Source organism: Aquila chrysaetos, chromosome 5, assembly GCF_900496995.4.
Source record: "Aquila chrysaetos chrysaetos chromosome 5, bAquChr1.4, whole genome shotgun sequence".
Lineage (NCBI taxonomy): Eukaryota > Metazoa > Chordata > Aves > Accipitriformes > Accipitridae > Aquila > Aquila chrysaetos.
Window position 1 is genome coordinate 43,768,748 of NC_044008.1, and position 25,396 is coordinate 43,794,143.

At 37.1% G+C, this 25,396-nt stretch overlaps 1 protein-coding gene across 6 annotated transcripts in view; it reads left to right on the forward strand.

Moving 5' to 3' along the window:
* OTUD7A (OTU deubiquitinase 7A) overlaps window positions 1-25,396 on the forward strand; it is a 147,118-nt gene that overhangs the window by 109,056 nt on the left and 12,666 nt on the right. For all 6 annotated transcript variants that reach the window (XM_030015270.1, XM_030015268.1, XM_030015274.1 and 3 more), the window contains 5 exons: window positions 1,189-1,371; window positions 4,456-4,674; window positions 13,643-13,744; window positions 15,279-15,406; window positions 16,504-16,616. In XM_030015270.1, the coding sequence (XP_029871130.1) occupies window positions 1,189-1,371; window positions 4,456-4,674; window positions 13,643-13,744; window positions 15,279-15,406; window positions 16,504-16,616 (745 nt within the window). The remainder of the gene's footprint in view (window positions 1-1,188; window positions 1,372-4,455; window positions 4,675-13,642; window positions 13,745-15,278; window positions 15,407-16,503; window positions 16,617-25,396) is intronic.

Below are 25,396 nucleotides of genomic sequence, written 5' to 3' on the forward strand. Positions count from 1 at the left end.
GAATAGCTTTCTAGCTGGAAGCTGGTAACAAATGCTGTGCCTCAAGGGTCTATACCTGTTTAAACTCTTTATTAGTGAGGCAACTTCAAGTTTGCGGATGACACCAACTGGGGGGACTGGTTGATGTCTTCAAGGGCAGAGCTGCCATTCAGGGGAACCTAGACAGAGCGAGGGAATTGACCAACAGGAACATGGTAAAATTTAACAAGGATGAACACCGGAGTTCTGCACCTGGAAAGGAAGAACCCCCTGCAATGATACAGGCTGGGGGGCAGCTTAGCAGAAAAAGACCTGGAGGTCTTTGTAGCCAGCGAGCTGCAGATGAACCAGCCATGTACCCTGAGAGCTAGGAATGCCAGCAATATGCTGAGTTATATCAACAGGACCATAGGCCATAGATGGAGGGAAGTGATTTATACCTCCCTACTCAGCGCTCATTAGACATCTATAATACCGTGTCTAATTTTGCCCCCCATTCCCAGTCCAAGGAAGACAGTTAAAAATTGGATTGAGTTCAGGGGAAGGCTACAAAGGTTGTTGGGGGCTGGAGCACAAGTCCTGTGAGGTGAGACTGAGGGAGTAGGCCTTGTTCAGGCTGGAAATGGGGAGCCTTTGAGGGGATCTAACAGCAGCCTTCCAGTGCCAGTAAGAAGGTTATCAAGGAGTTGGAGCCAAGCTCTTCACAGTGGTGCATGGCAGGAGGACAAGGGGCAATGGGTATAAGTTGAAACAAGAGAGGTTCAGGGTGGACATAGGTCCCACGAAGACAGTCAAACGTGGGAACAGTTTGCCCAGAGAGGTTGTACAGTCTCCATCCTTGGTGATTTAAAGACCAAACTCTGATCTTATAGCTGACCCTGCTTTGAGCAGAAGGTTGGACAAGAGTTCTCCTGAGGCCTTCTCCAATTATGATATAAAGAAAACTAAAATATAAATTAGAAAGAAGAGATAAAAATATTTCTATCTTTGTCCGTTTGCTGTGTACTTTCAAGGTGTTTACCGACTGTGCGTTTTTGTTGAGGGAGGAGTGGTTGTAAAATGTTTTATCCACAGAACCTCTGTTTCCTTGCTGATGCTTTAAGTAAGAGTGATTTAAGTTTATATTTGAAGTGCATATGAAGATGGTTTCCAGGTTATCAATCTGGTCACATACAGATGTGAGCAGAATGTCCTTTTGCTATTTGGCAGGCAAAAATTGGGACTTGACAGCAGCTTTGAATGACTACGAGCAGCTCCGGCAGGTACACACCGCCAACCTGCCACAGGTGTTCAATGAGGGCAAATACTACAAGCAGCAGGAGCCAGAGCAGCCTCCCCAGGTGACGAAGGCTGAGCGACCCTGCCTGCAAAGGCAGGATGACATTGCTCAAGGTAAGAGCTCTTCTCCAGGGCTTTTGTGGACAAGCAGCTTTCTAGCTTGTCTGCTTGTGAGTTGTGCTTGTCTGCAGGGAGGTGGAAGTCCTTTGCCATCAGCCTGTGAACTGTGTCATTGTGACGGGATTCACAGAGCTGCTGCTGGACCCTACATTTCACATGTTGTCATGAGCTTTGCCTCAGTTCTGCAAGTTATTTTTTTAATGTGTGATTAAAGTACAGAAATGCATTCTCCCCAAGCAGTCCTATGGTACATATAAAAGGAATTAATTAGAGGGTATCACAGACCACTATTGTATATAGTTTTTTATGCTTATTGAGACCAAAAAAAGGTTTTAAAAAATCCATATTTCAATCTTTGCATTCTTACAGTATGTGATTAGGGTGTATGAAATCTATGAATAACTTTCAGCTTTAAAATTTTGTTCTTTTAAGGTTCCACAGAAGAAGGGACGACCTCCTATCCCCCACCAAATAGAAATTGAAACCTTAAGAAAAATGAGTCAACTACCTCTAGCAGTTGATTTCCAGTACAGGATGATAAGCATTAGAATTTACTTTTTTGTTTGCAGACCCTTTATAGGTTGTATTTCAGATCTCTAGCTCTCTCAGAGACTGTTGGAATGCATTTTTTTTTAATATTAATTTATCAAGGAACTGTAGTTTGCACCAAAATAAATCTACAGGTCTCACAGCTTGTCATGTAGGGAAGTAATAGCATTAGCTTGGTGATGGCTTTCTATGCAATTGTTAAAAGGAACAGAAAGTCTTCCCTTCTGCTGGCTCTTCTCTCCTATTAAACAGGAAATGGCATCAGTACTTAGGAGTGTCAGTAAAGCTTTTTTAAAATTGATAACTTCCATCGGTAGAAAAGGAACTGTAGTGCTTCTTAATGATTCCTTAAAAGCACTGAATACAAATAAAGGGAGGAAGAGTAGCTCACTGTAGTTGATAAAACTGTGTCCCTTCATCCTCATTAGGATATAGCTTACTCTAAAAATCCATATTATTAAACTGTTCAGTTTACACTGAAGTGGCCATTTGATATTTTAGTGGGTGTAGTAGGTAGTGTGGGGTAAGGCTGTCTTTAAATGCCTGGACTGACAGTAACTTTGCTACCAATTCAATGCATAACTGACAACTTCATGATCAGAGAGCCATCTCTGACTGAAATGTGAAACTGGAGCAAGTAGGATGTTCAGGGAGGAGCAGAGAAGGGAAAGAAGGGTCTTGTTATGGACCAAGTACTTGGAGTGAAGGATGCAGCCAACAGGTGAGGACGGGACTGTGGTGGGAAGGGGTGATGGAGTAGGTAGCAAGAGGATGTCCAATGGAGATGCTATCCTATACTTCAGCTCCCCTGTTTAAAAGTGATTTAGCTGAGATGTACAGGGAGAAGAAAAAAATGCAACTGTAATCAAACCTTCTTCCCCTCCCCCCAGTTTAGGATATTTTAGGGAGTGCAATTTAGCTCTTAAAATTAGAAAACCTTTGACCTATTAAAGAAACAAAAATTCACAAACTCCAGGAAAATTAGTTTTTTAACAACCATTAGTCATTTTGAGATGTTTTAAAAACACTGTTAGCTTAAATGATCAGCTGCATTTAAGTAAGCTTCTTTGTTAATTTCTGAAGGCACAGAAGTACAGGAACTTCTTTTATTTTAATATAGCATTGTACGTGTTTGAGAGTTGATCACTAAAGGCTAGTTTATGGTAGTATTTATGAAGCTACAGAGGTGAAGTTGTGCCAGATAGTTTTTTACAAAAGCTTCCAGTATGATAAGCTACCCATTTCCAAGGAAAAATCAATGAAAATATTATCTGACTTAACATCATGTAAATCTCTCCAGGAAGCTTTCTGCGTATTCAGAAATGCAAGAAACTCCATAAACCTGGTGTCAACTCACTAATAAAACTCAGTAAAATGCCCAGGAGACTTTCTAGTATTAATTTAAGATAATCCCCATTGCGAAGGATGGCTAGAGAGAGCGCAACTCGGTAGAAGACCTGAGGTCAATCTGTTTGAAACACAGAAAGGCAGTGGTACCGTGGTTCTAAGGAGTGCCACTTCTCAGATGCAGAAAGAAACTTTATGCTGAATGTTAAACTTCTGAGAGAAGACTAGTAGCATTTGATGAACGTAAATTTTAGGCAGCTACAAAATGTTCATTTCAGTTTTTAAAAATATAAACAGGAGTACAGGGCAGAAAGTAAACAGAGGGAAACTATATCTGTCAGTTTTGACTGAATGATTCATGGTTTAAGCACTTGAAAGTATTTCTGTTACCCATTTGCTGATACCAGAACTGAGGCCATATAGAGAAGTGAAATGATACAATAGTAGTATTTTGTCCCTTTCTTGACATTCTAATGCTTTTTTGGCTTTAATGACCCTTCACTGTTCCTTATATAGCATTTGTCCACAGAGAAATTCAATAAATTGTAAGATATTAGCTCATAGTTGTTCTGATAAAATAATGCATTCTTTTGTACCAGGCTTCTAAATTTCATCATTCTTTTTGAACTATGTATTGTTTCTTAGGTCAGGATTTTAGAAAACACATATCCATAAAAACTGAGTTTGTCTTAAATTCAGCATAATGATGTTAAAATTGCTTTCAGGTAGGTTGTTCTGAGATTAAAACAGTATGGCACGTTCGATATGAAGTGGTTGTAGAATGCTGGATTTTTTGATTTACAAGAAGTCAACTTAATTTAAGAGTTCAAAACATTAATTGATTATCATCTGTCTGCCCATAAATGTTTCTTCCGATGCATCTTTGGAAGCTTAAGATACATTAAAAAAATTTTTTACAGAAATATTTGTCTCTCATATCTCATCAATTTTACTGTTTATCTATTTTGCTAGAAGGAGAGTGGAGTTCCTGTGACTTGCCATAGGGATCCATAGTAAGAACTAAGCATTCTTTTACAGTAGGGAAATAACCCAAAAAAGGTAACAAACAAGAAGTGGAATAAATTCCTAAGTGAAATGAACAGGTATTTGCCAGACTTGGTGTTGATTGGGTTTTTTTATGTAGTTTTATAGGCTAATAGTATCTCTTTGGTTTCTCTACAGAAAAGCGTCTTTCCAGAGGTATTTCTCATGCCAGTTCAGCCATAGTCTCCCTTGCTCGATCACATGTAGCAAATGAGTGCAGCAATGAACAGTTTCCTTTGGAGATGCCCATCTACACATTCCAGCTACCAGACCTTAGTGTGTACAGTGAAGATTTCAGAAGCTTCATTGAACGTGACTTAATTGAGCAGGCAACAATGGTTGCTTTGGAGCAAGCAGGTGGGTAAATACTTCAGATGTCAGCAGCTGGGCAATCTGACATTTTGGTTGACATTTCTAATCATGCTTCATTTCTGGAGCTTGTGCATCCTGCATGGGCAATAAATGCCAGAGAGTAAAAGCAAATACTGTGCTCTTTGTGAAACGACACATACCCTGATCCTCTCTTTCTTTTAAAATGTTATAGAGAAAACTGTCAAATTTACCTAATAAAACAAAGAAATTGAGAGAGAAAGGAAAGGACGACTGATGGGGAAGTCATGCAATAGAGAATGATGTGAGTCTGGATGGTCGGATGGGGTTGGTACTTCCAGTTCTTGTGAGGAAATTACATTGTAATGACTAACAAAGCAAATATCTTCAAGTTCTGTTGCAGCCTGAGAAAATAGTTTTTAAATATGTGTTTTATGTATTGATTATTATTTTTGTAATAAGAAACTAAATAATTTTAAAGTAATATTTCATTATTGCCATGGGAAAAAAATGAAGACATTTAAAATTAATTTTAATTCAGATTTAGTAGTAGTTTAAAGTTTTAAGTCAGTTTTGAAGGATATGGAGAAATTTATTTAAAATTAGTGTCTGTGCCTTATGAAATAGCAAGTCTATTAATGAACCACAAAATGAACACATCTATGTAGTGAAATGCCCAACTCTGGTGATATAAAGGAGTTATAAAATCAGATTTCATGGCTGTCTGTGGAGTATCGAACAGCCAGTTCTTTTTTCTGTTGATTGCTATACTGGCTTGTGTAACACTATGTATTCATCTGAGAGTTCATTCTCAAAACTCGGTGCATAGTCATACTCTGTGTGTTCAAACTGATAAACTGCTGCTTGTTATTGATCAGGGCACTGCATCATAGTATTTAGGCAGGACCTCTGCTAATCTGGTGTCACAATGAGTACTTACCATGTATTATCATATGCTCATTTTTTGGCTTTGGTATTTGAAAAGCAAGACATACTTAGATAATAGCATCAAACAATAAATATTTAAGAAAAAAAAAAACAAAACCCCAAATAGTATTCAGAAGGCCTTCTGGAAAAAACAGCAGTATAAAATAATGCAGGAATGCTACCAGGCAACTATGAAGTATGAAAACTGTCAGTCACCTATCAAGAAAATATATCTAGTTTCTCTAGGAACCACGTAACACAAGAAGGGCAGGGAAAAAACAGGATGGCACTTCCTCTGTCAGCTCTGCCAAACACTCCAAATTCCATATGGCTATCAGAAAATACAGTATCATTGTTGACCTACCCACTTCAGTGGAATGACAGCCTTTAGAGTTAGTTAATGCAAGAGTACGAGCCAGAGGACCACAGTGGTTTTCTGACCTTAATATCAGGGAATATGTGAATTTAGAGCTGATATCTTCTAATTCATACAGAGATGGCTGGCTTTGAGCTTGAAATAGGGCTGCAGAAACTACTGAATTTGCTGCCTCAGCATTCTTCTCTCAAATCTCTCTGAAAATTAGAATAAATAATTTATTCTTTTCATCATATTACTTTAATTAGGGCAATAACTTGACTCACACTGGCAAAGTGGTCAAAACACCCTCCTTTCCAGGATGCAAGAGGCTCTGGGGAGGAAGCATGCCAGTTTGTCAGTTCAAGCAAGTTAAACAGATCAAACAGTGAATGTTTAAGAAAATCATGTAAGACTTCATGTAAACTGACCTTTTGTCTCTATTTAAGACATAAAGATATTCAGTTTCCTTTTATTTCCTGCCTATTTTAGACTTACTGTTTTCTGAAATGAGTGAATTAATAGGAAAGTCATTTAGCATTAGACATTTTATTGTCTCCTACCAACAGGGCCCAGTTTGACTATGGTTTGGTCAATGACATAAAAAAATTAACCTATCAGGTGCATTCCCTGCAAAGGGCCAAAAATCTATTTCAGAACAAAACAAACCCCACAAAGGACAGTAGCTTCTGTAGCTGAGGTTAGGGATATTGTTAAAGGAAAAGAGGTGTGTGCTTGGGTTTAAGGGCATGAATTTCAAGGGAAAGGAGAGGGGGAAAAAAAAAAGCAAGCTGATTAGGCAAAAGGAGGAGGAACTTTGTTAGGAACATAGAGCAGCTTACTACTCACAAAGCATAGATTGGGAGAGCAAAATTACTATTAACAGACTGTCGCAAGTGTTGTCTGAAGTGGCTGTATGAGCTGGATGTCTATAAAAGCCTGTAAGGTTTTCATATTCTCTTTTTATATGCTTAGGCACTTGCTACCATTACATCGGTACGTGAAAGGATGTTCAGGTTAGATCCCGCCTGTATAGAAACTCAGAGCAAAATTCCTGATTTACTCAGAAATGCTGTGTAAAGGAAAGGCCCAGATAAAGGCAGTATGATTTACTTTGCTGCTGCAGTGTATCCTCTACTCTTTGTGTGATTGCTTTCTGAATATTTCTCTTAGAGGATAGAATTCACCACATTCATAAAGGCATTTTAGGGGTTTGTGCATCTTATAAACTCAGCTGTTCATTATTGCCTGAATTAGAGTGAGGTCAGCTTGTAAGTAATGTGCAGGCTGATCTCTGAGTGCTTTTGCAGTAATCAGTGTGGTTCTTCGATGGAGGATGGCTCAGATACTGATAATATTAAATGAAGTCTGTGTGAAAGCAATTTTATAAATCTAAATATTTTGCCGCAGCAAGTTGTTTTTCATTATATACACGTGTTCCCCCATGTATCATTAATGTGTAGGCTGGCACAAAGAGAGATATGAAAACAACTTCTGCTGTACTGATGAGTTCAAAAAACCATAGTATAGGCAGAAGAATGGCTGGTCTAGCACAGTGTTTCTAATTAAAAGAAAAAAGCTTCTATTGCAGTGCTGAAATATAATTCAATACAAAAATTAAACTGTATGAACCTTCAAGAATATTGCTTTCCTACACTTTTCTTTCTGTGCTCAGTTTTGTGTTTTCTATGAAGCTACAGGCAAAATAAACAGTAATATGTTAAGTCTGTGTTTCACATCCCCAAAAACAAATCCACCAAAATTCTGGAAATGTTTAATTTCAAACTGTTAAAAATTAAGCTTTGTTAAAAAAAATTTGATGCCTTTTCAGGTTGTAGAAACATTTTCTTACCCCAGAATTTTTAACAGATTTTCACACAGTATATGGAGGGTGCTGGGATAGCAACCATTTTGATTACAAGAGAACTGTATTAATTTCCTGATTTCCAAGATTTGAAATGCATGCTTGTGTAATTCAGTTCTAATATGAATGACAAATATTGTATCACAGAGGAGGATGAAATGCAATGTCATAGAAAACCATCTGTCTCAGGTTATGAAAGAAACAAATGAAGAAAACCGGTAATACTGGATCTGCAGTTACCTGCAGATAACTGAACTCAGTATCAGGTATCTGCAGCCAGTCAGGCCTAGTCATATATTTCCGTGCCATCTTATTTTACAATCTTTGATTTGCGTTCTGGTCAGTAGCTTCTGTGACAGAGTCTGTGTTGCTTATGCATCAGGCTATGAGAGAAGCATTTACTTGATTGCTCAGTTTTACTTAATTCTACATGCACAGCTCAACATTACATTTCAAGGACATCAGTAAATATGAATAGCCTTGCAGATGCTACTGCGAAGATGATTTCATCATCTAGACTAAAAGAGAGAGCTCCTACAAGAAGGTCCTTTCTTTGAAGTACAGAAAATGTATTGGTAAATGCTTTATTTATTCACTTATTTTAAAAAGGAAACAGTCACTGAATGATTAATATAAATCCATATACAAAATCTATTATTGTAATTGTCTTCACATCAATACTTGCAAGCACACATTTATTGTATGAAAGGACTAAAACTAAAAATAAACAAACAAATAAATCCTCTTGGCTAGTCATGTAAGAAACATGTAAAGCATAGAAGTAGCTCTGCTGAAATCTGGATTTGACGTTCCTGCACCTATTGCTAATTGTCTGACTATTCTGACTGGGCTGCGTAATCCTCTGTTGACTTAGCCAGTCAGTCCTGTGCACACCCCAGAGCAGGTAGTGCTGTTGGATTCCGGAAGGGAATTAGTGAGTGTTTAGGGTGAACGATTGGTTTTGAGAGTGTATGGGGTGTCCAGAATTAGACTTGCTTTGGAAGTTGAAAATACTATTTTGTGACTTGCTTGTCTTGGAGGACGGATGAGAGGTGGATTTCTGGAAATATGAAGTGCTGGAGAAATGAAAGAAAGTCTGGTTTTAGTCTAGTTTCTTAAGGAAACTGAGCTTGTCTCAGCAAGCTGTCTCTTAAGATGGTACCACTGTTTATTTTTTAAATTTAACTCTGCCAATTTCAAACATATTTGTGAGTAAGCTTTTACAAGTTTCATGAAAATAAGCAGCTAGGTTATTTTTAGTATTTCCATAGAAGAAAAACTTGCAACGTGAATATTATTAAACACTACAGAATCCACATGGGAAAGACCTCCAGAATGCCCAACCACAAATAAAAGAAAAGCCACCAGAAGTTTCACCTTTAGCCACATGTACCAAGCGCAGGAAAGCGGACATTGAGTCCCACTGTGCACAGATTGACTTGTTTTCCTCAGTGACGTGTCTATTCTGTCCAGTCTGTTTTTGAGGAGTTGGCCTAAGACTGGTTTACTTAGCTGTATGAGAGAGTACTGTTAATAGTACAGTGAAGTGCATTAAAAGACAGTCGCACTCAATCTGAGGTAAAATTGTACAAGCTGTGACATGACACTTCACACTTTTTCCCATCTTTAACCATCCTTGTTTTTCTCTTAATGAGTATTCCATTTTTTTCTGTAAGAATTCTGACTTATTTTTGATATGATAAATGCACAGTGATGTTGCAGGCAAGAAACTGACTGTTTGCCTTGGAGGCAGTGATATGCAATCTGGCTTTGCAGTGAAACTTCAGCCGCACTCAATCATGTAGAGCTGGAGAGAGGGCTCATCCTTTGTAGCATCTCCTTTTCCCCTGTCAAGAGAGAGTTATATTAACTTGCTGTTTGCTAAGTCCTTTTAACTTTTTGGTGGTTAATTCTACCAGAAAAATCCCAAATCTGTAAAACCATTTACTTTATCAGTAGCTTAAACTGGAAAAAAGAAAGTATGGACTAGAGAAATCAAAGAGGAGCAGAAGATTTATGCAGAGTTTCTGCAAAGGTTCTTTAGTATTATGCAACCTCATGTTTGTTTTGAATTTGGTTGGTTTGTATGTGTACCACCAACCTTGTGCATGTTTGGGCAATGAATACTTTATAAATGGACCTTAGTAAACTGGAGGGCAGCTCTGTATGAGCATCTTTATGGGATAGTCATAAACTAGAACAATTTCTGTTGCATATTTTTATCTTCCTGTTTATAATGTTAATGGAGTTTTGCATAGAGGACATCGTGCTGAATGCTTTCTTACCTTCTATAGTACCAGTGCATTAGGCATCAGGGGCTGATATCGAAAGCCAAGCCTGGCCCCTGTTAATACTGGAAATGCATTCTCTGTTCCCTGCTGCCTTCTTTTTGAGCCCTTCAGGTCATATAACTATCTAGAATCCTCTTTAGAAATTTCCTCCCATAAATCCTGTGGCAAGAAACAATACACCTGTGGCTTGTAATACAATACGGAGGCTTATGACAATAAGACTTAAACCTTTCTAGTGTCAATTAATAGTACTCCAACATTAACTTTCTCTGAGATTCAGCTTACCTTCTTTGCATGGAATACAAGATATGTATCTGATTCTGTACCAGAATGATTGATTCTTGTTGGGCGCTGCAAATAAGGGAGCAGGGAGAGCCAGTATATGCTTTGTATTTTGTGAAGTCTGATACACTTTATGTAGTGCAGGACTAGGATAATATCAGAATACAGAAATAGTTGGCAATCTTCATCCACGGAGGATACTAGATTCTGTTAACATTTCTTTTGAGTTTGCACCTGAAGTCTTAAGTACCACGCAAAGAAAGGGCAATATTGTGTGCTTGTGTCTGCCTCTCTGATTGTACGTTGCTAGATCATAGACCTGGATAGAACTTTTAATCTTGATCTAAAATTAAGATCCTGGTTGCAGCAGGGATAGAGTTCATTTTCTTCCTAGTAGCTGGTATAGTGCTGCGTTTTGGATTTAGTATGAGAATAGTGTTGATAACACACTGATGTTTTAGTTGTTGCTGAGCAGCGCTTACACTGTCAAGGACTTCTCAGCTCCTCATGCTGCCCTGCCAGCGGAGGCTGGGAATGCACAAGAAGCTGGGAGGGGACACAGCCAGGACAGCTGACCCCAATGAGCCAAAGGGGTATTCCAGACCATAGGACATCATGCTTAGTATATAAACTAGGGGGGAAGCTGGCTGGGGGGGCTGCTGCTCGGAAACAGGCTGGGCATTGGTCGGTTGGTAGTGAGCAAATGTTTTTCATTTGCATCACTTGTTTTTCCTGGGCTTTATTTCTCTCTTTTTGTTATTTTACTTTTCATTACTACTATTATTATTATTGTTGTTGTTGTTGTTTTGTTGTTATTGTTATATTTACATTATTAAACTGTTCTTATTTCAATCCACAAGTTTTCTTACTTTTACCCTTCCGATTCTCTCCCCCATCCCACTGGGGGTTGTGAGTGAGCAACTGTCTGGTGCTTAGTTGCTGGCTGGGGTTAAACCATGACACCTGGCTAGGACTTTTAATCTTGATCTAAAATTAAGATAAAAATGTAATGTACTAGAATATGGCTACATTAATTCTCAGGGTATTTTTGCTGTAAAACAACAGATCAATTTCTTGAAATCGTTTTTTAAGATTAAATAGATTTTGTGAGAAAGTAAGAAGCAAGATCAAGTAGGAGACGAACAGAGGGAGGGAGAGTGAGAAATGGGTCTAGTTTGTCCACAAATATTGTCTTATAAAAGCAGACAGAAATAAGCCTGAGGCAGAACTGTTTCCAGTTTTCATTTAAGCTCCGCTTTCCTGTTGTTTCCCTAAAGGGATCCACCGTAACCACTAGATTTGAAAAATGAAAATTCACTGCTTTTTTTTGTTAAAATTCAATGCATTTCTGCTAATTTTTTGGTCAGCCATAAGCTTTGTGATGTTAACCAAGCCCACAAACATTTTTTGCATAATCTACTTGAAAGCAGATCGCTTTTATAGAAACCTCCCGTTACTCAAAAGATTCATAAACATCAGACTTTGACATTTATTACCAATAGCTGCTAGTTAATCTGCAAAGCAATACCACTCATTATTCCCTTAAGTCCTAAGGTCTGTCTGCTTTAGGTCTTGTAAGTATGCTTTAAGCAGCACCTTGGTATAACTTAGTACTGAATACAGTACAATGAAAACATTCTGCAAAAAACAGGTGGCAAGTTGTTATTTCACAGCCCACAGAGACAGGAGTTGCTAAAAATGGTAACTTGTTATTTCAGATGTATCTTTCCCAAAGGCTGTCCAATAGTGCTTTAAATTAAGCTTCTTTAATGCATATTTAATTTAGAACTCAGTAAGCCTAGTCTGCGATGTTGGGCATTTACAAACTAGCTGCTAAAATCATATGAGGATTACCAAATGTGCTTAGTTATTTATCTGCTATGCATCTTTACCTTTACAATATAGTAACTCCCAACCCATTCTGACTAATTGAAATTTAATTACATAGTTCTTAGTGCCCGGAACAAGTAATTGGGGACACATGTTAAAATACCATTATACTTTAAAATATCATTATATTTTGCACAATATGTATTACCTGCCATTTGTAATGAAAACATATTAATGGAGAAAAGTTTTTTCATCGCTTGATCTTATTTCTCTTTGGGGGATTTAACCTTAAATGCAAGACTGACTGTACAAATATATAGATACTATTTCCTCTCAGCTTGTAAGTAAAGGAATTGGAGGAGAAAAGTCTGCAGAAGAGGACAAACAAAGAAATGGAGTCACCACAGGCTGCCTATTGCATTATTCATTCAATTATCAATTGTGCACTACTCGCAGACTTCCCAAAGGTCTTGGGAAATACATCAGCTCTACTTATCATTGTTAATCATCTGCTCCTCCTTATCCCCAAAGATATTATAAAATTAGTCACATTCTCTTTCTTTATATTAGAAATGTTCACATGACCGTTTAACAAGACTTAACACTCCAGTAAGCTACCACATGGCAACTTGTGTGCCAGGAATTATGTACTTCCAGTGTTGGCTTTGGCATTGATACTCTTCATGGCTTTATCTGCTTCATCTAGATACATCAAATATCTGTCCTCTTGTCAGTCTTTTTCATAATCCATCTCTGTTTTATAATCTGTAAAACATGCTTCATGTAGTAATGATGGATAAGTGGTTCTCTAAATGTTCTCAGAGAGGAAAGCCACATGCTATCCTACACCTTGGGCTATGCATTTGGTCTCATTTTAATTCTCTGGTAGTGTAGCTGTTGATTTTATTAGGTCTAATAATGATGTACACTATGGTAAATGAGAGGAGAATCAGCTGTTGAAACAATCCATCTGATTGAAACAATAGTACTTTACTTAGTCAAGATATGTTACTGTTAGATAAGTTTATTAACACATACATATTAATTTTGTCTTTTGAGACTTATTACTGTAATGTAATCTGTCATCTGTGTATGGGAGGCCAATGTCGATTATGTTTGAGAACTGATACCAAGACTCATAATTGTATTTAGGCAATGAATCCTTGGAAATCCATCCCTGAATGCCACATATGAGAATGGAAGGTGCAAATTAATTAAAGGTGCTCTTTTCTTATTCCAAATACACGTATAGAATAGTTAAAGTTTATCTGCCTCTTACTTCTAATCTTTTCAGGTTTCACTTCTGACATTACCTTTAAGTTTATTTGGCAGAAAGGGTGTTCATGATTAACCTTCAACATTACACGTCATCACTGTATGCCTGTACCCAGTATGCATCCTGTTTTAGTATCCACTCCACCATTTTAATAGATGCTTTCTTTTCAGGACGACTGAATTGGTGGTCCACAGTGTGTACAAGCTGCAAACGTCTTCTTCCCTTGGCTACAACAGGTGATGGAAACTGCCTCTTGCATGCTGCATCTTTAGGTAAGGGAGAGTCTGTACATGAAACCTTCTGCCAAAAATATTTACCACTTTTCTCTACCCCCAGCAAAAGCTCGGAAACACATGAGATGCAAAGACTTTCATTAAAAGCCTAGTTCTGGAACAATATATTCTTCAAATTTCACTTAAGTATTGTTTGCTTTAGGCATGCTTGAGGGAGGAAGATAAAAGTTTTATCAGGTTATAAAAGAAGTATAATTGGAACAGTATCAAAACCCATGTATCATAAATACCAGTGATTTGCATTTTCCTTACAGAGCGCAACCTAACAGCTCTGGAACAGGCAAATTCCAGGTGCTTCTGCAGGATTGTCCTCATTGTGGGCGAGGAATTGCATTCATTCTCTGGCTTTTGTTAAACAGTTCTTTTGCTGTCTTCAAGAATGCAGTATCTAGCTATTATCTCTGTTGGTTCCTTGTAGAGTTTAAGTATATGGGAAACAGAGTTTGGGGTGAATTAAAATAATTTCCAATTGATTAATTGATTGTTAATACAAGATCTTTGAAGCCCTTCTTCAAATCAAATAAGTAGAAACCTGTGAAGCTGAAAGTCTTTGATATGCCTTCTATATCCTAACCCATTATGAGGAAACTTATTTTTTTGTTGCAGTTGCTAAAATCTTCCACCAGCGGAACTCCAAAAGGTGACTTTTTAAAAAACACTGGGATTTTTAATATTTTGAAGAGACTCTTCTTTTTGAAAGAAGTAGTAAGAAAAGAGCTTTTGCTGTTTCCAAGGATCCTTTTATCTTTGTCCACTTTGTTTTTAATTAGGAGGAATTGTATATCATTTACAACAAATGTTTGGAGTGTTTTGACTTGCAAAGTCTTAAATAAACGTATATAATGCCAACACCTGACAATATGGTAACTGAAATGTGGCTGTCTATGGGCACATGTCTTGGTGAGAGCTCTGCTATCCTTTGTTGTAGGTTACTATTCTCAACTACATGAAGAGGTTTTATTATCTTAAAATGAGCTTGAAAGCCTGTGGCTGGTTGTATTTTCAGACTTCCAATCACCTTGAATGCTCATCTCTTTATTTGGATGTTGAAGCCAAAGGAAATTTACCATCGTGATGTGTAAGAGTTGGAGGCCTTTGGGTGTTGGTATCATCTGCGATTCACAAAAGTGCCTGCAGTTGTCATTAGCATTCTTGTGTCTGCAAGCTCTGTTGGCAGCTACAGCTAAAGCCAACCTGTGCATTGAATATTCCATTGCTTGCAGCAAAGTTGAAGTTGCCTGCAAGCGAACACTGAAACAACTCAACTCCTTAGTCATTCCTTAATCAAAGTTTGAACTTTGTTAGAATTCCCTCTTGTTGTTCATTAGCTTATCTATATTGACTGTTTCTTTAGGAAACCTTAAAAATAATGAGTTATTTGCCAAGGAGAATCTTAAATAATGTGTAAGCTATGCTTCTTTTGCGAATAGAGCAATATTAATTGTATTAGTGCTCACTATTTCTATTTTACTGTAGCTTCTTTAAAACTGAATGTTGTCTTGTGCTACTTCAGGGATGTGGGGATTTCATGACCGGGACCTTGTTTTACGTAAAGCACTCTATACTATGATGAGAAGTGGAGCTGAAAGGGAAGCACTGAAAAGAAGATGGAGATGGCAACAGACCCAGCAGAATAAGGAGGTCTGTACGGCCTGAAGGCAGTCTTGTTAATATCATTCAGGGTCAAAAGCATTATTCTGAAGTTTGGTGTGAAAGTTGTAACTGCTATCAAATTCCTCGTGCTTCCATTTTGCATGGGGAAGGAGATAATTGTATTTAGAATTTTTGTATCTGAATGCAAATGTGTTTGTAGCTTTGTGTGCATAAATATGCACAGTTTTGTACTTACAAAGGTCTAAGATGAGTTTGGAACCTGTAGAAAATTTGGGGCTGCAAAATTAAGTGTATAATTTAGCTATCACAAGCATTATAAAATGAGTAGATAAAATCCACAAAAGAAAGAAAACCCCATTTAGGAAAGGTTCCCCAGAATGGTGAATTAGGTTTCTTAGAGCTGTAACCAAATATTGAGTGGATGTTTCTTAACTAAAATCATCTGTAGATTTGGTTTGACTGTTGATTAAGAGCTGTACATCAGCATGTATTATTTTCTGAAGATGTCTGGGCCTAAACAGTGGCTAGAAAAGCCAATTTCAGGAGTAATCCTGAATGCAATCGAGTGAATATGCTTAAATGTTTGTGACTTATTTGTAATCTGCTTTTTGTTGGCAGCAGTCAGTGAGAATACAGCTGAGCTGTGACTGACTCAGCTACTTCAGGCTACCTGAAAACACAGGGGCACAGAAGCACTTATATACCCTTTCTGCTCTTGAACAGAGGGAGAAAGCATCACCTGTCAGCCAAGGAGGGCATTCATAGTAGTTCCAGATATTGGGGAAGAAAGCAAACCTCCAGAAATGGGCAGTAAAGCATGCTAACCATGGTTGCAAGGAATTCATATGGGTATGAATAACTGGATCTCCAATAGCAGAGCACTGTGTTAGCAGCAGCAGACCCACATCCAGAAACGTAATCCAGCGTACAGTTAGTGGTTTAGATCTTTTTCTAATAAGTTAATATTCTTTCACCTGAACAGAAATGTTGAACCATTAGTGGTCCAAGATATTAAACTATGTCCGGTATGAAGCTCAAAATAAGTTAGTCATAAATACTACCACAGAACTCTGCTTACATTTTGTACCAGCATAATCATAAAGGTATTTCATTCTCTCCCATAGTCAGGTTTAGTGTATACAGAAGAAGAATGGGAACGGGAGTGGAATGAACTACTTAAACTGGCATCAAGTGAGCCTCGTACACATTTCAGCAAAAATGGAGGCACTGGTGGTAGGTAAGTTTAGAGTATGACAAAATCTTTTCGTTTTTGTTCTCAGTAGGAAAACAATACAGTACAAATTAATGCAGATGTCTATAGGACCATCAAACTGCCTTTTCAACTGGTTGCAATTTTTTTGCATGGTAAAATATAATTACCTAAACATCCCATTATAATATTTAGCATTCTGCTTAAGTTTCCTTGTACAGTTACCACACTAACTTGAGGTTACTTTGCATCCAAAAAAGTCTGGATTTCATAAATCCTAATTTCTTGGTTTCTGGAGCAAGCATGTTGGCAATACCATTAGCTTCAAGGAGATGAAGTGCCTTGTCTCACTGAAGATACATAGCTTTTCATTTGAGGAAGAGGTGACAGAAAGGTAGCCACTGCTCAGATATTTTCACTAAAACATGGACTGAATAACATCACATCTTCTAATAGCATTCTAGAAGAAAGTAATTTGTGCCCAGGTATCACCTTTTCTGTGCTTCAGCACAGCTTTAAAGCCATCTTCTCATACTCATACATTTATTTCAGTAATTTTTGCTTTTGCTTTTTTTGCTTTGTAGTTCAAACAGAAAATCTTCAGAGAGATCTTTTTTGAGGGCGAGTCACCAAGTAACTCTTCACATTTTCTACTTTTAAAATGCTTTCCCCCTAAACGTACAGGGGGAAAAAAAGTAATATTTTTTTGTATTAAACCTAAAGATTAAATATTTGGATGCAGTGTCTTTTTAAACAGAAAGTAGAATATCGAGTTATACTTTGTAGTCTCATGAAACCCTTCTGAAAAATCATTATGCTACTTCAGTCTTTGAACAGTTATAAAAAACTTTATCTAAAAATTACGATTATTAATATTGCACTGATAGAAACAGTTGCCCTTTCTTTCACCATTCAAGCTTTTATTAAACCCATGTAACATAAATAGTGCTCTCAAATGCAAGAATTATATAAGAATTGTAGGGGGGGTTATTTCAAATTAAACTGATTCGCTATCATCCTAGTAAAGTTTGATGTTGCTGGAAGGTTCTACATAGGCTATGTCTGTATTTGTAAGAACCACATCAGATTCTTTTATTACCTAATTTCATATCTGTTTATCTAGATTGATTCTGTAAGAGTATGGCTGATTGCAGCTACTTTGATTACATTCTGCAGAAGTTGCAATGTTTGCCAGTTACTACCCAGTGCTAACAGGCAAGCAAGAAAAGAGTGTGTTTTCTTGAAGACCAGCTTAGTATGCGTGTTTAATCTTTGTGTAATAGTCAATTAGTAGCATTTCAGTCAATTTGTTTATTATAAACAGTACCAGAAAATTTGATGGTGGCAGCGAAAAAACACAGTACTGTCTACTTTACTGCCAGCATGTATTGAGTTTAGATGTTCAGAAGCTATTGGGAAAAAATCGATAGAAACATATTTGTGAAAAAGCTTGGGATGAAATAGCATCTACAATATTTAAATACCCCTGACCCACATACTGGGTCTGCTTTAAATAGCTGGTATGATAAATCATCCCTCACTTTCAGTGCAATTGTTCCCAAAGTACAGAATTATTGACCAGCCTTAACAATGCAGAAACTTTAGGTTATGTGTCTAGTGTTTATCACTAAAAATATTTAGTGTTTGTTTACTCAGTGCATGTTTTTCTCTAGCTACTGTTTCCCCTGGAGAAAATTGCATGTGGTGATAAGTAAATTGACAAAATAGGGCTTACAACACAATGAGAGTAATAAAGTCTTAAGGAAATACTATCTGGGCTTTGAAAGAATATTACATTTTCCTTTTAACCCTGTGATGTCAAGGATAGGTAATTCTACTAATGCAGGAGGACATTGTTTAGAAAATTGTCAGCCATAATGTGTCTCATTCTCTTCTGTTTTGAGGCAAAAAAAACCACCTGGTTTTCATTTTACTCTTTAGTTTGTTGCCTATGTTTGTAGATATTTTCCTGTTGATACGCTTTAGTCTTCTAATGAAGTTCAATTCACATTTCTGTTAAATTTGGCCATTCACCATCAATTTTCTCTGGCCTTATTCTGTCTGTTTCATTCTTTATGTTTCATGTACTATGTAATTTCAATATCTACCAGTCAGAGATGTCCTCCAATGTTGTATTTGCCAGTCAATCAACCATCTTTACCTTTAGTTCCCAGATACTTAAACAGGGAGTATCACTATTACATAAAGAATTAATTTAAATTGTTTTTAATGTTTTCATCATGGTTTGCATTTATCTTTTTGCAAATCAAAACAAAGTAAGGATAAATAGACAACAGTTAATTTTTCCTTTAAAATAGTGAAAGAGGAATCAGGCAAGAAACTTAGCCTATTAAACATGTGAATATGTATTTCTCTTTACAATCATTCCAAAGACAGAATGAATCTGACAGAATGAATTACTTTCTCAGTTTAATGTACCCATGTTCAAAATAGGGCCCTTGAGAAGGAAAAGGGGTATCAAAATAGCATTTTTGATATGGGGTATATTACATTCTCTAGTTAGGTACTATATTAAGAAAGCTTGCACATTAGTCTTTGAGTTGTAGATGAGATGTTCTCCTTTGGTGTCAGAATTAGCTAAAGCATCAGAAGTTGTATCTGCTTCAAAAGACTTCAGTGACAAGCCTAAGTCTGGAATTATGCTGCCTCATTCACCTGCAAGTTCCTTTTAGTTATTTTTCAGAGTGAACTACATGCAAAGGAGATCAGTAATTGTTGCTAAACCTCCAAAGATGACTTCTTTGAGAGCACTCTTGTTTCTGAGGCTTGGAAGTTGGCTAAAAAGAAAAAGATAAAGGGAACACAGAAAAACCTGGTTCTTAAGTTCTTGTTTCCAACTTGTAAAATCCGTCAAGCACTAAAGCAGAGCAAACTAATTAACTACAAAGCAGATTCTTGTTTTGAAACAGAGTTGCACATCTTCCTGTAAATGTGAAAAATAAATTTCAGACTAACATAATTGTTTCATTTATCTTTGTTCACAAGCAAAACCAGGGGTACTGAATTGAAGCAACTGCTTTGAAAAAAGGAAAATGTCTAGTACCCTCTGTTTTTGTTAAGAACTTAACTATTGCAATCCTGCTAATGAGAAAATTCCAACCCATTCGTTCATTTTGCAGACTACTGTCAGTCAGAGATTTCAAAGCCTCTTCTAGTGCTAGATTGAATGTCACTGTTGTTATTTGCTTCTTGAAAACCTAGCAGAGCTGAAAGCAAGATGTCGTGTTGTGTCGTGGTGTGAGCTAATACAGATTTTGAAAGTGGATGGTATTCTTATTTAGTATTAACTGTCACCTTCTAGCTAGCTGTCTCATATGCTTTTGGCACTATCTTATTAATAAAGTCAAGTGATTTTAAATGGGGAAGAAGGGAGGGAATATTGCTGTAATCTTCATGTGTGTCATTAGAGTTTTATTTAAGGCAGAAAACCAGAACATTTAAACAGGAAGTCCCTCTCAAATGCATGTGATCTCTGAGGTTTCGGACTTGGCTAGGTATTCAGAGTATTTCAACATAGAATTCTTCATACAAAACTACTGTGTCCATCAAAGACCCTCATCTTGTAGAGAATTTAGATCATTCAACAAAGACATGGCTTTAAACCTATTTTAATTTGGTCTGGTTGTCTGTTATAGGACTGCTGTTCCTTTTTAACTTTTCAGTATACGCGGCAATTATAGGGTGCAGATAGAAAAAGATTCATTACAACAGTGTAGCTTTTCCTTATTAGCTGAAGTTTCTGACGGCTAATACATCTTTTCATCTGGCCTATTTTCAGTTGATGTAAACTGTACTTAAGCCAAATGCAGCCTGGAAATAATCAAATTGCCATGGTGATTCAAATATACTAGTTCAGACAGCCCTTCAGATCTGAAAACGTTGGATATCCCACAGACTCTAGAAAAGAGATAAAATTCAAGGCAAAGGAGGGATCAGAATTACGTCATATTAAAATTAAGTACTAGTACCTACATAGTGATTGGGTTTTTCCTTATTTAACAAGTTTTTGTTGAATTAAAGATATTTCCTATTTGACAGATGGTTGCATCTCACATGCCAAAGACGATGTTTTACACAAAAGCATGCATTCGCACACAATTACATACAAAATAACATTCAAACCAAAATTACCTAGGAAAAGTTGATTTAGGTTTTCACTTTTATTATATGCCTTCAGAACTGCTTCTTATATATTGTTTTTGCCTGAGAAAAAAAGTATTGGTATTTTTAAAGACTAAGAAATAAAAATTGGAACTCGAAACATTCACATTCTGTATCTCCTTTAGTCAATGCAGTATACCATTTTTTTTTCCTCCCCTGAAGAAAAAGAAAATGTCCCACTACTGTGTAATTTTTTGTGTTTGAGTTGAAGCTAATTGCTGAAATACTATATAAGAAAATCAACGGATAGGTTCCTACACCTACCTACAGCAGAAATTTGTACTTGCTAGTAAGCTGCAGCTGTGGTGTATGTTGGTTTTAATTTGGGGATTCTTAAGCAGGGAAAGAAAAGGTTTCAGAAATGGAATAGTGGCAGACTGAGACATGAACTCAGATTTTATTCTGGTCTCATGCTTGTACCTAATCGCCAGGTTGAAGAACTTGATACTTGTCATGTTGTTGCAGTACATCTCAACTGTCTGCAGGCGTTGGTCTCTTGCTCTGCATGAATCCTGAAACTTAATCTAAACTTGGAATAGCTGTTACAAGTCTGTTGGACAAACTGAGAATCTGAAGCGTATGTATGGGAAAGAAAAGCAAGGTTACCATAGGGAGCTGTTTAGAAGGAAATCCAAGGATATGATAACAGATCTTGCTCAGCGTTTACAGGCAAAACAGAGGAACAGACAGCAGATAGCCACGTGGAACAGCAGAGTAGGTGACTCCCATTTCAGCTTTTTGAGGTTTTTTCATTACTGGCTGCAGTACAAATTGGATTTTCCATAAGAGAGAGAATATCTTTGGAGTGCTGAGTAGGTGTCCGCTCTGTTTGGATTTGAGGTATCAGTGATCCTGTAGGATAGACTGAGATTTTAAATTTTTTTTTTCTTTTTTTTAAATTTGTTCTTACAATCAAGATAAATTATTTAGTCAGAGTGCCCTGGTTGAGCAGCATTCTGCAATGCAGATTTATATGCTCTTAAATATGTGGATTTCATTATTTAAAAATTAACTTTACATGAACAGAGGAATTAATTTCAGTTTCTTAAATTTCCTTTGTCTCCTTGTTATATTGACAAAATTATTTTGTTCACAATTTTCATGGCCATGTAGTTAGCATAAATAAAGGACTGTGAAAAAAAAAGTGGAATGGTAAGTGGATTAAAGGATGTGGCAAGTTGCTATGGATACTTGTTAATGATGATTTTTCATTCTCATTAATCTTTAGGAAAATTTGTACTGAATCCTCAGCAGTAGCACTGAAATAATATAAGATGGCCCACATGAATTACTGGCAATGATGAAATAAAATTGAACATTGAAAAGGTTTCCTTGAGAGGCTGTAAAGTCTTCGTCCTTGGAGATACTCAAAAGTTGTCTGGACACGGTGCTGGGCAACTGGCTCTAGGTGGCCCTACTTGAACAGGGGCGTTGGACAAGGTCACCTCCAGAGGTCCCTTCCAACCTCAACCACTCTGTGATTCTTTGAAAATGAGCAATGGAAAACAGATGTGTAGTAGAAGAGAAGGATTTGAAATGTGTGAATATGTTCATAAATAGTGAATCAAGCAACTTGGTGATGTGATATTGAAGAGTAAAAAAGCCCAGTGAAATTTTGAACTTCATGTGCAGTCAGACTTGCCATTAGCTGACCAAACGGATAAAGGTCTTTCTGATACAGCTGCATCTGGAATATGCCTTTCACTTCTAGAAACCTCATTAACTGGGAAATGAGGAATAATTAGAGGATTTGAAGAAAAACTTTAGGACTGATAGTCTGGAAATCCTAATGTGAGAAAATAGCTGGAAATCTTTGTGGTATATTGTCTTGCCAATAACATGATTCTTCTAACTTCCTTTGGGCTAACAAATTACTCTGAGGGTGACATAATGGAGTGCAAATGCTGAAAAGCTATCGCAGCCAACAATGGAGAAGAATTCAGTAAGGAATATGAGAGGAAATTATGAGATGGGAAATTTAGTTTGAACATCAGGAAAAATTTCCTGACGAGTTTGGGTAACAGGAAGAGGGATACAGGGAAGGAGAGGTATCTCGTTGCTTTATCAGAGAATTTGTCCCCTGCATCAGCCTACTATTAAGAATTTCCATCCTGCTGTGGTCCTAGGTTGGGATGAAAGATTTTAACGTAAAGTTCCAGGGATGGGCTGGATGCCATCAGACCTGTGAGAAGGTTACTGTATTTGTCCCACATATTCTAGAGCAGTGCCCAAACAGATAATGAAAATTAATGACAGTTAATTATGGAAGTTTTCTGCACACCTAATAAGAGGACGACTGCTGCCTTCATTTAAGAGTGTGCCTAGGTTATGTTGCCCACCTTTATTTGTCATGTCTCACAGAAGCTGTGCTCTGTGTGGATTATATTTTTAAGTGGCACTCAGCTGTGAATTATCATCTTTACTTTTGTCTGCTTCCCACAACCCTACCATTTTTCAGTTGTCTTCCATATAGTGTGTTTATTTCTGTCTTCTAGGCAGAGGCAAAGCTTTAAAATGTGATAGTGACATTAATGACATTAAACTAGAAAAATAGGAAAGGAGGCAACTGAAACCAAAAATTCTGTAAAATGCTTATGGAGTCATAGAAGGTCTTGGAAGTGTTCAGCTAGAGAAGTGGGGAATTTAACAGATTTATTCTTGTAGTCCAGATAAAAGAATGATCTGTTTCATAAATGATTGACTTTATAGGTTAGCTTTCCAAAGGTGCTGGGCATTTCTGTTTACTGGAAGATTGTGGGGCTGATCTGAAGCATACTGATGCTAGCTGGAAAACCTTTTTTTTTTTTTTTTTTTTTTTTTTTTAAATTTTGTCATTCAATTTTATGTCAGGTTTTCAGTCTTACCTTTTTTGGGGGAAAAGTACCACATTGCATTTAGTGATCAACAGAATATCCCTAGAAGTTAGTAGCACATGTTCTTTAACATAAAGTTTCTCTCTTCTTGCTCTCAAAAGTTTTGAGCCATGAAACGTGTAACTGTGCATTTGGTAAGCTTTTCAGTAAGAGAGAACGTTTAAAACAAACTTAGCAATTGTGTTTGTACATTCATGCATGAAGAAAAAGTTTCTTTGAAATTTATATAGGTTGGGAAAATAAGACTAATGTATTCAGATGAATAGGATAGCACAAGTGTATTTTAAGGAACTTAAGGACTTTAGTCCATAGATTATATTCTAAGGATTTGCCTCTCTATATGTACGTGATGGTTTAATGCTATTGATTTGTGGTGTAAAATTTGACACTTGATGCTATTGGGAATGGATGTATAGGCTGTAGATGGATCTTACAGGGACTGGTTCCCGGGGTGCTTTGTAACTTTTTAGTACTGACATGAAAAAATTACAAATCTTGCTCTGTGTTGTACACATTTTTGGCTTTCTAGCGTGTCTTATCTCTGTGTTCTTCTAGGTAGTAGTAATTATGTAATCTAACGTGAGTTTTCTCTGATATTCCTGTTGCAACCAGATATCTTTTCTAATAGACATCATGTTATTAATTTTTTCTTTGTCTTCTGTCATTGCTTATGTCTTTCAGACATCAGATTATGAATAGAACAGAAACTGCCGCAACCATCCCAGATAGGACTGGGATAGCTCAGTCTCATTTTTTTTAAAACATATTGTGCGTACTTGTCTTTGTCAAATTCTTTCAATAGGTAATTTATTCATTTTGGCCACATTTGAAATTCAGGACTAATTATCATGGTTTTGACACAATACATCATACTGTCAGGATATTACCACTTAATACCCATGTTTTGGAGAACTACATGTTGAAAGGCATTTTCACCAAGTAGGGATAATTGTCATGGTTTAACCCCAGCCAGCAACTAAGCACCACGCAGCCGCTCACTCACTCTCCCCCCACCCAGTGGGGTGGGGGAGAAAATTGGGAAAAGTAGTAAAACTCGTGGGTTGAGATAAGAACGGTTTAATAGAACAGAAAAGAAGAAACGAATAATGGTAATGATAACACTAATAAAATGACAACAGTAATAATAAAAGGACTGAAATGATGCACAGTGCAATTGCTCACCACCCGCTGATCGACGCCCAGTTAGTCTGCGAGCCGCGATCCCCCCAGCCCCACTCCCCCCAGTTTATATACTAGATGTGGCATCACACGGTACGGAATACCCCCTTGGGCACTTTGGGTCAGGTGTCCTGGCTGTGTCCTCTGCCAACTTCTTGTGCCCCTCCAGCCTTCTCGCTGGCTGGGCATGAGAAGCTGAAAAATCCTTGAGTTTAGACTAAACATTACTTAGCAACAGCTGAAAACATCAGTGTGTTATCAACATTCTTCTCATACTGAACTCAAAACATAGCACTGTACCAGCTGCTAGGAAGACTGAACTAGACCAGCTGAAACCAGGACAATAATGAATTTAATAAATTTTTTTCCAAGATGTATATTCTGTAACGGTATCAACAGTTCGAAAGGAAAAAACAACTATTCAGAGTACAAAAGACTCTTCAAGTGCTCAAATTGTCTTCCAATTATATTTTACACTGATTTTTTATTTTTTTTAAATTCCTTCCAAGAACAGCACTTTTTTGTCTTTGTCTTAAATTACTTGCTCATTGTGGAGCTGGTTGAGGATTAACT